The sequence below is a fragment of the Eucalyptus grandis genome, chromosome 5 (genome assembly GCF_016545825.1).
Source record: "Eucalyptus grandis isolate ANBG69807.140 chromosome 5, ASM1654582v1, whole genome shotgun sequence".
In the NCBI taxonomy this organism is placed as follows: domain Eukaryota; kingdom Viridiplantae; phylum Streptophyta; class Magnoliopsida; order Myrtales; family Myrtaceae; genus Eucalyptus; species Eucalyptus grandis.
Window position 1 is genome coordinate 35,637,919 of NC_052616.1, and position 13,449 is coordinate 35,651,367.

The following is a 13,449-nucleotide window of genomic DNA, read 5'->3' on the forward strand; positions in this document are numbered from 1 at the left end:
CATTGCCATACAAGGTTCGACCTTTAGCAAGGTCGGGAGGAAACCTATACGCTTCTCCACATAATTTTGATGTCTCGGATCGAGATTCTCCCATATGGTCTTGAGATTCCCTGGGACCAAGACAACATCCAGTTCGGGCTTACTCATCTAAACCAAAACCTAAAGGGCACCCATGATTAAAACGTATTGTCGTTGAAAATAAAGTGAGTACTTAAAGTACGGAAAGAGGGAATACTAATGATAAAAAAGGGGATGAGTACACTAATGGTGCCATAAGTTGTGTACGGTGCTCACTTTGGTGCCAAAAGTTTCCATCGGATCACTTAAGTGCCAAATTAGAGGAAAAATGCTCACTTTGGTGCCACCGGCGAAAGATTCCGGCCAAAATGATTTTTTTTTTTTAAATCGATAGGCCTTTAAATGACGTCGTTTTCGGTCCTCCTTAAGAAAATGACGTCATTTTCTCATCCTACGTGGATGGCTTCATGGAAACGACGCCGTTTAGCTCACATGGGGATTGAAATTAGGGTTTCCACTGCTCGGCCACCGTCGCTCAGCCACCATTGTAGTTGCTCGACTAGGTGAGCGAGGAGAGACTGAGATTATTGTAGGATAAACGAAGGTGAGGGCGGAGGAGAAGGGGGAAGAAGATGGGTCGAAGGGGCTGCTGGTGCGTTGCTGCTGCTGGTGGGTTGCTGGTGTCGTTGCTGGTGTGCTATCGGTGCTGTTGCTGGTGCCGTGCTGGTGCCATTGCTGGTGTGGGTCTTCGAGGAAGAAGAAGACACGAAGACGAGCTTTCCCTCTCTCTCAATTTGGGGATTAGGGTTTCAAAGTTGGGGGAAAGATGCCAAACGGCATCGTTTTGGTGTTTGGATGCTGACTCAACACTCCGACGAGCCACGTCGGCTTCAAAAATTAATTAAAAAAAAAAGCCACGTCGGATTTCCGGCCAATTTCGTCGGCGTTGGCACTAAAGTGAGCATTTTTCAAATTTTTTGGCACTTAAGTGATCCGACAGAAACTTTTGGCACCAAAGTGAGCGCCGTACACAACTTATGGCACCATTAGTGTACTTATCCTGATAAAAAAGGAACGATGTTTTACCCACCAAACACAAGCAAGCGCAAATCACACATCGCATGAACTGTGAGGTTTTGACGCCTAAGGCAAGAGTGCTAAAGGCTCAAGGTCCTCATCCCAAAGGACAAAAATAATTTACCTACTGCTACTATCGTCGGCCAGTACTATTTTACCGATTGGGATGACCGGGTTTATGTAAGTAATGAATTATCTCGAGTGTGCACTCGCGAATTCCACCTATAAATCCTCTTAAGGCTCTAAATGGGGAGATCGGGGTTTTAGACCACGATTGTGTGTGCGGTGTCATGCTAAAACTTGTAAACATGCGTTTAAGTTTAAACAACTAGCACTTCAATATAACCCAACAGACATACATACATCCTTTCACCACTTGCTAGACAAAGGGTTTACAAGCACGCTTCCCCTTATAAATCTCACTTATAAGACCATTTAACACGAGGTTAGTGACTTACCTCATTTTCCACACGACTTTGACATACGGGCGATCCTACATAATACATGGTTAGCTAACACGACAAACATTTTTAACGGCTTCAAATCCTCTTAATCTAGTAACCATTCTCCAGTGGAGTAGCCAAGCCTATCACGACCTGATCTCACTACCAATCCCCCATCACAAGGAGAGGAAGGGGTAAGGTTGGGTTTAGGGGTACCTGACCATGAGAATTCCCTTACGGCTCGTGTTCCAAAAGACGTCATCACCTTGCCTTTCGAATCAAGCCTCTTGTGAGTTCCCTCCATAATATCGCGAGCTCTCCCTAACTTGTACCCTGCAACGGGGAAGTGCCGCGATCCATAACCATACGGGAGACACACCTCGAGAGAGGAGGTCGAGTGTGGATATTGGATTTAATGGTACCTTTACCATGATAGCCCTCTCTCAGGTACTCTATTCCCTAAGGATGGCATCACTTCATCTATTAGGAGCTTTCTGCAATGGGTATGCTAAACCATGGTGAGTTTCATCAAAACTCATACCCCTCGCAACGGGTTCATTTATATGGTCTAGTTATTTTAAAACAACCTAGAAATAAAATGGGAGTCGCCACTAGCCTCATTTTGGGGGACAGCTAGAAAACCCAATTGAGGGTTGGGAGCATTTCCTTAATTCCTACACAACCAAATATCTAGGTTTAGGGACTTAGGTTATGCCGATATCTTTATTAGCACCCTTTCGGTACCTAATAGTATATCATGTTTAGCTAAGGTGTCCATGCATATCTTCTTACATTTTTGGGCTAATTAGTCGTAAACTAAGCAATCATGCATGGTTGGTCATTTTTGTGTTATTCCATGTTATTCCATTTCTAAGGAAAATGAAAAGCAAGCATCAAATTGAATTGAAAGAGTGAGACAGTACGTAAACAATCGGGGAAAGCATAAATCTACCATGCAACAACTGAAAAGAATAAAAGAAAGAAAGAACCCACAACTCATCGGGTTTTATACAACAAAAGGGACCTGAGACATATGTTGGGAAATGAATATTACATAATAATGGTTGGAATGGACATTGACCTCCACACTCTTCATGTCCTCCCCATCTTCAGAATGCTAATTTAGATCTATCTTAGGAAATCTTTAATTAGATACATACAATAGAAAGAGACAAACGTAGACATCAAAACAATAAAAAAAACTTGACATCATGTTGAGATCAAATGCTCAAAGAAAGAATGCAAAAACTCAGATTTTGGCCTTGAGGTCGGCCTTTGTCTTTCATGTATAGGTCCCTCTAAGACATCTACCCAATCCATTTTTGTGACTTATAGCCATTATCGACTAATTATATTCTCCCTTGCCCAATAACGTTTATAAGTTCCTAATGAAGCGGTCTATATGATCCCACGATTTCCCCTCGATATCATGCATCGATCCTATCATTCATCTAAAAATCACATGCATTGCGAGAATTAAACATGCACGCAGGCCTTTCGGACTTTATTTCTAAAAAACTCAAATAGTAAAGTGATATTGATATTGAATTAATTTGGCCCTAATGGAGTTTATAATGTACTCCTTGACTTTATTGTGAAAAGACAACTATAGCCCTAAACTCATGTTTGAATGTTGACCATATCATCGAAATTGGGCTTGAAATCTTGAATTATCATAATCCCTAAATCAAATTTCTAAAAAATTAAATTGATGAATTTTGAAACCTTCAATCGAGGGTCAAAGTCTTTGGTTTGACTAAAGAGTCAACCCAAAAGTCAACATTTGATTCATTGAAAAAATGGTACCTAAATACAAATAGAGTGGAATGCTCTTAATTTCTTACTCTAATAAATGATTATTTTTTGTCGAGAAACGAACCTGCTGCCATTAAGAATCTCAAGTCTTGAGTGTTAATTCTATTGGACCCGCTGGCGAAAGTTCATCTGTCAACACCAAATATCCAAAATGGAAGAGGAGTTGCCGATCTCATATTTGGCGGGTGAACTGTTTGATTGATTTCTCAAGGTGATTCGAGGAATGATATTTTTCATGAATCATATGATGTTGCAGATCCACTGGTGGTGTCAAGGAGGTGATGTTGAGGTGGTTGGATGATAGTGTAAAGCAATGGGTGATGCTATAGATTGAGATGAAAATAAATTTGGAGGAATTGAATGCTAGCCTAAACCGAGGGAGATCGTGTTCATATGCATTTTTAGGACTTTTCCCCCATAGTTATAGCATATATTGTCTACGTAAAATGGATTTACACAAATGGCCTTATAGTTACACCACTGATTTAAGAAAGAGGTATTTTGATCCTAACATCAATTGTGGTAGGTTGATTATGTAAATTTTCTACAAATTCTTGGTCTCTTTTTCTTCTTTTTTTCTCATTTCTTTTCATGATAATCAAGATTCAAGATGACTTGATTTATACAATGCCTTCCATATATGGTTTCTGGAGGGGGAGAGAAATGTGATTGCAGGGGACCTTGTTCTAAGATTCACACACGATTCTTTCAGCAAGAAAATTGAAGAGAATCTATATGATTGCTTCCACATATGGTTTGAGGGGGGAGGGACCAATGATCGTTGAGGAACTTGTCCTAGAGGTTCTCACATAACTCTTTTAGTAAGAGAGGATAATAAGGATCGCACATGGTAATACCAATTTTGGGATCGTTTATACAGAGGACACCTTGTCTAGTGGTACCCATGTAATTCTTTAAGCTAGAAAGGGTAAGCGTTGCCCAAAAGTACTATCTGGATGAATGAAGTAAAGAAGCCACGAGAGCAGTTTCGAGCCACGTTAAGGGGGACTTGAGTGCAAGGTGGTAGGAGAGAGTTTGATACATGGCTATCAAAGAGATTAAATATATAGTTCTTCTTCGACCAAATAAAAAAATAAAATATATAGTTCTTCGGTTGTGAAATTAACTATCAAATAGATGGTCTAGGGTATTTATAGGGAATTTGTTTTTTTGTTTTTAAGTCATAAACCTATTGCCTTTGTATTAATTTAGTCATAAACTTTTCAATTTGGCCAATGTAATCCTAAACATTTTGACAATTTTTTAATGTAGTCCACCCAGTTAACTTTGGTCAGAACTCACCAACGTAGAGCTAGCCATCTTACATGGTATCACTAATGCTAACATAGATAATTTTTGTAACTTTTAAGTATTTTTTTAATTTAAAATTATTTAATTATTTTCTTTTTTCTTTTATTTTCTTTGTTATAGCTGGCCACTGAGCGAGGACCTACGAGCCCTCACTAGTCTTTGGCAAGGATCACCTCACCCAAACCCTTGTTGGCTACCGGCGAGGCGACCCTCTCCCAAATTTGGTGAGGGCCAGCCTCGACTATGGTCAGTGAGGGTAGCCCTCTCTTTTGGCTGTTGAGGGCGGGCTCACTCGAGTAAGGCTATCCCTTGCCTATGGCCGACGAGGGTGGCCCTTGCTAGATTAGTTGAGGGCAAGTCCTCTCTAGGCATTGCTAGTGACTGGCCATCGCTTGAGACTAACTACTAGGAAAAAGGAAAGAAAAAATACAAAAAAAAAAAAAAAAAGAATGAAAATAGGAAAAAGGACAAGGAAAAAATTCAGAAATTTTTTAAAAATTGTTCACACAACACCAATGCACCTCATAGGATAGTTGTTGTTAATTGAACTGCTATGTCAACGTTTTCCGATCAAAATGTCTAATTTGGCAAATTCTCAAAAGGTTTATAACTAAATTCGCATAATTGAAATGTTTATAATTGAATTGGCACCGATACAATAGGTATACGATTTTTTTTATTTATAATTTTCTCGCATTTTTAGTGATATATATGAAAATTTTCGTATTCAACAAAATGGTTTATTAAAATCCATAGATGTTGTATTGCCTCGTGTTAGGAGAAAACAAGTTAGAGGTAAGTGGCCCATATCATAAGGGCATAAGTTGAGGTCGAAGCACAACAATAAGAAAATGTTAGGAGTTGACTAGGTCAAGCTGTCCTTAATGTGTCCCGCTAAGTGTGCACTTAGTCAAAATTCTTTACATTATCTAAAAGAAAGTATGTCACCTCCGCCCCAAATTTAGGGTTGAGACTCTGCCTTCTGCCTGAAGTTTAAACCGTCACTTTATTTATTTAATTTTTTTGTTACCACTTTGCTCTTCTTCAAAATTACCTTTGAAATTAGGACCCAGTTCTTTCTTTAAGATATTTTTATCTGCTTTCAAATGGGTTTATGCTTGGTCATTACACTAAAAATAAATGTCGTATTAGTAACTATTGTTGCCGTGACAATAGCGTGGGCCTAAATAAAAATTGAATTGCACAATTAGTACGTAATATAATTTTTTAAAATCTGAATGCATTTGTAATCTAAATTATTACTCAAAAGGATCACGACAATCCAGTGAAGGCAAATTAGGAAAAAAAAATATTCTCACATAAAACCTTTTACAAAGGCTACCTAACAAACCTGGAAACATCATCTTAAGGTTGTTCACATTCTTCGTGACCATCTCGAAACATCCTTCCACCGACAAGAAAAAGACGGAAGCTTTTCTCCATCTACTTTGAGAAAATTGCATAGGCTCGACTTAAAGTCATCGCCGTTGAAAAAGCTGGAAGCTTTTTTCCCTCCACTTTGGGAAAATTTCATAGGCTTGACTAAAAGTTGTTGCCGTTTTTTTATTGCTAAAGAGAAGAAGAAGCGTCTCTCATGGTGAAGAAAAAGCATTATTCAATGTGCAGCGGGACCAATTGTACATACATTTTTCTAACATTAGTGTTCTCTATCACCAATGCACTCTCTTTAAAAGAAAAATACAAACACTCAAAACGTTTGAACTTGACTTAGATTTATTGACAAGAAATTCCAGATTGAGAATTTCTAATGAGAATTTATGATCTTCCACGGATTAACTTCAATTTTTGTGGTACCCAGCTGAACAAATTCCTTTTCCACCTATGAAATGAGATCAAGGGAATCACAATTCATTCTTAGCCCATAAGATCATCTATTATGGCCGAGGGATTAGGAACATGGCTAAATATCCGATCCGCTCGCACCCTAATTTAAAAAAAAATTGTTAATGAATCTGGTTTACCAATATAGAAGGTGGGACTCATGCCAGATCCATCCTCTGAACAACATGAGATTAGCATATTGAGATTAGACAGTTTTATTATTACCATCGAATTCTTGAAATGATTTATCTTAGGCATTAAGAAGTAGTGATATGTTTATTATGAAGTGAACATAGTGCAAAAACTAAATTGAATTTGAACATTGAAATTAGTAGACTCCATATGAATCTCTTCAACTTTTACTATTCAGATTTAGTTTAATGTATATATTGTTCATGTACTAATTTCTTACCTTTTAGGCCCAAATAACTGGCTCAATATTGAACTTTTGGTTGTGGCATATATCTCCAAATTATAAATCAATGGCACTCTTAATGAGAGTATAAAATTAACCAAATTCCTAAGCCATATTGAAGCGATAGAATTATTGCAGTGGGGAAATGCATGCGCAAGCAGAGATCGTCAGGTGCCGCACGTAAAACGTCTTGTCCAACCCATTTTTCACAAGTATTCTCACTTTCTAAAGTGGTAAATGTCATTCAGAAGTACTCTCCACGTGCCCCCAATTACTCCTCTGTTCTTGTGACATAGAATGGCAATATAATGGGAGAAAAATATCATGGCTCAGCAAGTGACGATCATCATTATTTCTATGACATCAAGTAAAGAATAATGCAATCTTATAAATATATATCGAAAATATGCACTGTGCAAATCATACCAGTGTATATTATCAAATAACATGAATATTCCATGTACTCTAAAAATCAATGCATCATAACATAAACCATATTATAGCAAATGTCAACGTCAACAACTCATTTCAAGGAACCTCTTGGTCATGTTTCGCCTATGCTTCATTTTCTATATAAGAGAAAGAATTGTAAAGACTAAACAGATGAAAGCCATTTCCGATTGCTAATCTCGATCATCCAATGGCTTCTTCATCAAAACCCAAAAGTAATTATGAGGTCTTCTTGAGTTTCAGAGGCACAGACTTACGTAACACCTTCCTTGGTCATCTCTACAAAGCTTTACATCATAATGGAATATACACTTTCATTGATAGCGAGGAACTAAGGAAGGGATACCAAATATTGCCAACGCTCATGAAGGCCATTGAAGAGTCGCTCATTGCAATCATTGTTTTCTCTAAGGACTATGCTTCCTCACGGTGGTGCCTGGAAGAGTTGATGAAGATTATGGAGTGTAAAGAGCAAAAGGACCTCACCGTTCTACCAGTATTTTATAAGGTGGACCCAAGAGAAGTGAGACGGGGCAGCAAGAGTTATGGGAAAGCTCTAGCTAAGCATGAGACCAAGTTTGGGAAGGATTCGGAAAAAGTGAAGCTATGGAAGAAAGCTCTTTTCGATGCCGGTAGCTTGTCCGGATGGCATTTTAATGATGGGTAAGTAGAGTGGAGTCCATCTCTTGTGCAAGAAGCTAATATTTACAAGTATAAAGACCATTTAAAAAAAGAAAAAAAATCTACACACACGATTGTTAGTACACTGTAGATTGCTTCCATTTATGATTCTTGAAAATTCTTAAGTTCTTGCTCAATTACCAAGGGATATCATTTCCACGGAATCAGTCGCCTTGAATCATTTCATTTCCTTGGCTAGGACGATTCTATATCCGTTCCCAAAAAATGAATATTTGTTTTGTATTGATAGATGTTTTGAAGAGTTGATATACGTCAAATATCTAATAGTTAAAAAATTATCGGTCATATAAATTTTGAATAAACTCTTGATAATTTAACAACACTTTCGTGAAATTACTAGCTTTTTGATAGTTAGTAAATTACCACTTTTTTTTCTCTTTTACTGAAGTTTTTTTGTCTTAAGTTTATTTTTTTACTAACAGCTTAAATTTACCAACTCTTATGATAGTTTTGGAAAAAGTACCAAAATAGTCCTAAACCTATTACATTAGTATCAATTTAGTTATAAATCTTTTAATTGGATTAATTTAGGCATAATCCTTTTTCACATTGATACCAATTCAGTTCATCTAACTAATTTAAAGTCGAAAATTGCTAACGTGGAGAGTGGAGGAGAAGCAGTTGTCTCGTTTTCGCGGTCTCTGGTGTAGTGGGATCCGTCACAAGGATCCATGGCTCATATGGGAGTGAAGAAGGGAAGTGAGGAGGGAGCGAACTAGGTCAAGAGAGAGAGAGAAAAAGAAGGAAGAGTGGGATTTGGAATTCAATGATTTGGGCTTTCTCTAATTGTTGCTATCAATGTTAAAAAGTTGCTTGAGAGAGAAAGAGAGCAGTAAAGGGTGATTGATCATGGAGGAGAGAGAATGAGTGAAGTGATGCAATTTCTCTCCCTCTCTAAGGCCATGGGAATGCCGGTATGAAGCACAAAGCAAAAAAAAAAAAAAAAAAAAAACAAAAAACTGAAAATCCGAACTGATCCGAACTGTATTTTTGAATCAGTTTGGATCACATTTGGTTCATTCAGCCATTTACCCTAACGGTTCGGTTCGGTTTGGTTTTCCACAAAAAGGGAATCAAACTAGACCATTGACACCTCTATAGTAATCATAAAATTGACAACTTGCTTCTTCCAATCATCAAAAATTGATACTAGGAGGTCATCAGCTGAAACGCTCACTGACTCATTTGAATAAAATCAAATGTTAAAACTAGATCAACCAATGGACAAAATGTTAAGTAGTTTTGATGCACTTATCCCATTTCTTTGCAAGGAAAAAGAAAGTTCGCAACACCTGAGGCAGGATTATTAGTGTGTACAAGCCATGGTGGGCAATGACATCGTGCTTCAAGGAATTTAAGAGTTTTTGAATAGAAATCTCAACCACCGTTAAAAAGTTATAAATTGCTCTTTTTGAGTAAGCGTACATATAAATCACATATATACATCAAAAAGAAAAATAAGTACACCGTCATGTATAAATCGGAAGAACATGAATTATTTGGATGACTAAATTTTGAAGCCTTAACTTGTTTCCATTGGTGTGGAGCTCTTGGAGTTCTAATTCAACTTGGTGGGAATACATGTTGTTTTGGTTGTGATCATAAGAAAATGTGATGCATTGCTTTATCATTGTTGGCTTGTAATTGCTCGTTATTTGCTTATTCGAATTGAATGATCCTACAACTTTTTTTTTCTATCTTTATCAGAGATGAGTCAGAGCTTATAGAAAGAATTGTGAAGGAGATCTCCACTCTTCTAGACCGAACACCTTTGCATGTTGCTAAGCATCCCGTTGGAATTAATTCCCGAGTGGTTAAGCTGAAATCCATGTTAAACCTTGAGTCTAATGATGGTGCTCTTATAATGGGATTATGGGGAAAGGGAGGCATAGGAAAGACAAGTTTGGCTAAAGCTATTTATAATGATACTTTCAGACAATTTGAAGGTTCAGCTTTTTTGGCAAATGTTAGAGAAACTTCAAAAGGTTGCAAGGATTTAGTTGCTTTGCAAGAAAAATTACTATTGGAGATATTATTATTGAAAAAAGGATTAGGAGTGTCCAATGTCGATGCAGGTACTAATCTAGTACGGGATAGACTTTGTTGCAAAAGAGTTCTCCTTATCCTTGATGATGTGGACGACTTGCGTCAATTAAATGCTTTAGCAGGAGAAGGCAAGTGGTTTGGTAATGGAAGTAGGATCGTCATTACTACAAGAGATAAACATTTGCTAACTTGTCACGGGATAGATCAAGATCATATGTATGAAGTTAAAGCATTGGAGGACAGTGAAGCTCATGAGCTGCTTAGTAAGCATGCTTTTCAGACTCATCAGAAACTAAAAATCAGGACAGATCTAGTAGATAGTGTTTTGAATTATGCCGAAGGCCTTCCTTTAGCAATTGAGGTACTAGGTTCCTTCTTATGTGGTAGAAGAGAACATGAATGGAAAAGTACACTAAAGAAGTTTTCTAGGACTCCTCACAAATCCATTAATAATGTGCTCAAAATAAGTTATGATGGACTAGAGGATAATGAGAAAGAGATTTTTCTTCACATTGCTTGCTTCTTTAAGGGGCGGGATAGTGAGTACATAAAGAAAGTTATTGATAGTTGCAATTTCGAGATAACTATAGGATTAGAAATTCTCATTGAGAGGTCCTTGATAAGTATTGAGCACGGAATCATAGAAATGCATGACTTGATTCAATTGATGGGTATGGATATTGTGAACCAAGAATGTCGCGATGATCCCCGCAGACGCAGCAGGCTTTGGCTGTATGATGATGTTCTCGATGTTCTGGCCCACGACATGGTAATATTTGCAAATATAGTTAAAATTTTGCTCCTTATCTTTGACTTATTAATAAATATGCATTACTTAAATAGTCTTGCATATACAGGGAGATTGTGTTGTAAAAGCCATAGTGTTGGAGCCACCGGAGCAAAAAGAGATATATATCGGGCCTAATGCTTTTACAAAAGCAAGCAGGTTGAGATTGCTCATCATGCACAATCTGCATAATTCTTTCCAAGGTCCTATATGTCTTCCTAATGAGCTAAGATGGTTCGAATGGGCTGGTTGTGCTTCCTGGTTTCCTCAATTTTCCTCTGGTCCAAAGAAATTAGTGGGAATTTATACGAGTAAATGCAAGATTACAAGAGTGCCAAAACAATTTAAGGTGAGCAATTATCTACATAGACCTTTTTATTATATACTTCATTAGTATATGTACATGTTTATTATATGTCCTAGTACACAAAAGAAAGTGGTGTTCCTGCATTATGGAAAGCACTTCTCTCTTTTCTTTCAAAATGACCCTAACTACTTACTTAAGAAATATTCTTTCATGCAACAAATTTGGCATTTGAAAAATTAAGCATAAACAAAATAAATACACAAAACTAGGAAATATTATAAATGTTTGTGGGAAAGAAAGATATTTCAATATTTGATTTTTTTAATGAAGGTCATTAAGTCCTAAGAGAATGATACGTGGAAAGGAAAAGATATTTAGAGATTTAATTTTTTTTTTTAGGCCGTTGCATCATAAGAAAATTGAAATTTTAGTATTTAAATACGTTGTAAAATAATGTAGAAGCTATCTGACCTTGAAACTAAATCAACATGAAATCATCAATGAAATCAATGAGGAACAATAAAGATCATAAGAGATTTTACTTGGTTTGGTCTAGTATCAATACCCACTCCACCAGGATATCTAACAGTAAATAATCTAATAATCAATTGGAGAATTACAGAGTTACAATCGTTAATACATCAACCCACTCCTGTGCATGGCTAAACAAGAGTTTCCTGCTTGTGTCTTTTTTATTTTTGTGGTTGCGGATGAAGGGAGACAAAAAATAAACAAAAGTTTCACCTTGACAACATTCAAAGGAGTTCAACCATTGGCCTCGATCAAACCTTGGATAAATATGAAGAAATCATTAGGATTAACAAAACAATTTAGAGAGGGCTAACTAGATTAATTGAAAACTTAAAACAAATTATCTTGCGGAAGATAACGTCATGTACTTTAATAGGAGCAAAAACAGGTTTGGAAGTATCAACCAAGCTGGTGTTGCTGTTAAGCAATTACAGGCAATAATGAACACATAGAAATAGCACACAACAATAAATAGTGATTTAACTTTATCCCATAGCCTATATTCACTTTTTCAAGTAACAACCTCAACATTGGCTGCAATTCACTAGTAATTTTAAGAGAAATTACAATCAAAACGAATTGCTCTATTATCAAATGTATCACATTATTAGAATGAAAATAATGCCATCATTCTTGTATATGTCCTCTTGTCATTGAATACAAAGTAGCAAGCAGAGAGTATTATAGATGGATAGCAACATAGTCTGACCAGAACAAAGAGATGATATAATAGAACAAGCTTTCTCAATTTTACATCCAAACCTTTTTAGCTACTTTGATCCTATTTATTAGACATCTTCAATCCATCCCTTGGAGATGCTTTTGAAGACATAAGAGCCGTTGGGACTTGGTTGGAGTTGTCACAGAGGTGTGGATTGCCCATACAATCATTTCCTCTAAATGATACCAAAGCTTCCCAAAATGGAGTCTGTAGGTGCTATTACATTATTGAACCTCTAACTATTTGACCAAAATAGTCAGTGGTGCTCTGACTCATTTCCTATTCTCCAGATGGGAGTTCTCAGACTATTGACGGCTATATTCTACTCATAAAACAACCATAAAAAAATGCATTTGTCGAGCAGCACCTTTCAAGACTTGACAACACAATACATTGTTTTATATCACCTTATCATAGCACAAGCACTTATCACCACTTTACTGATGTTGCCCATGATCAAACTGTGTGGAATGACTTGGAATCAATTATCCAATGATCCTCCTCAGTATGTCATCTTCCAAAGACTTTACATTGATGACACATCGATTATCGTATCTTAAAGTCCTCATGAACACATTGTCATATTTGACTTGTTTTCCTATCATGATCCTCATCCTTGCAATCAATCTTCATTGAACTCACAAAGACCAACACTATTGTCACAATTTTTTTTTAAATCATCACTGCATCATTAAGACAAATATTTGCACTTATCATAAGGATAGTAGACCAAGGATAGTTTTGGAATCTTCAAAATACCATAAGGATGTTTTCACAACATAAACCACTATCAATTGACTGAATCTTGGATTCATATATCCAAAAAAATTATAATCCAAGATTATCATCCGAAGAAGGAAACACCAAATCAAAGGCCAACTAGGACTTTCTTTTTACACCTCATCCAATCTGAGTCAATCTATATCCTTTAATAGGGTTGGTTTTAGTATATAAGCTCAAACATGAGAGATAATTTAATAACTC

At 36.8% G+C, this 13,449-nt stretch overlaps 1 protein-coding gene across 1 annotated transcript; it reads left to right on the top strand.

The window, feature by feature from the left end:
* The first annotated feature begins 7,561 nt into the window (after positions 1-7,561).
* Positions 7,562-12,777, top strand: LOC108959579 (TMV resistance protein N). Its single transcript, XM_039313643.1, has 4 exons — positions 7,562-8,034; positions 9,781-10,888; positions 10,977-11,065; positions 12,756-12,777. Exons 1-4 carry the CDS (start codon positions 7,562-7,564, stop codon positions 12,775-12,777), a joined length of 1,692 nt encoding a protein of 563 aa, XP_039169577.1.
* Positions 12,778-13,449: the final 672 nt, after the last annotated feature.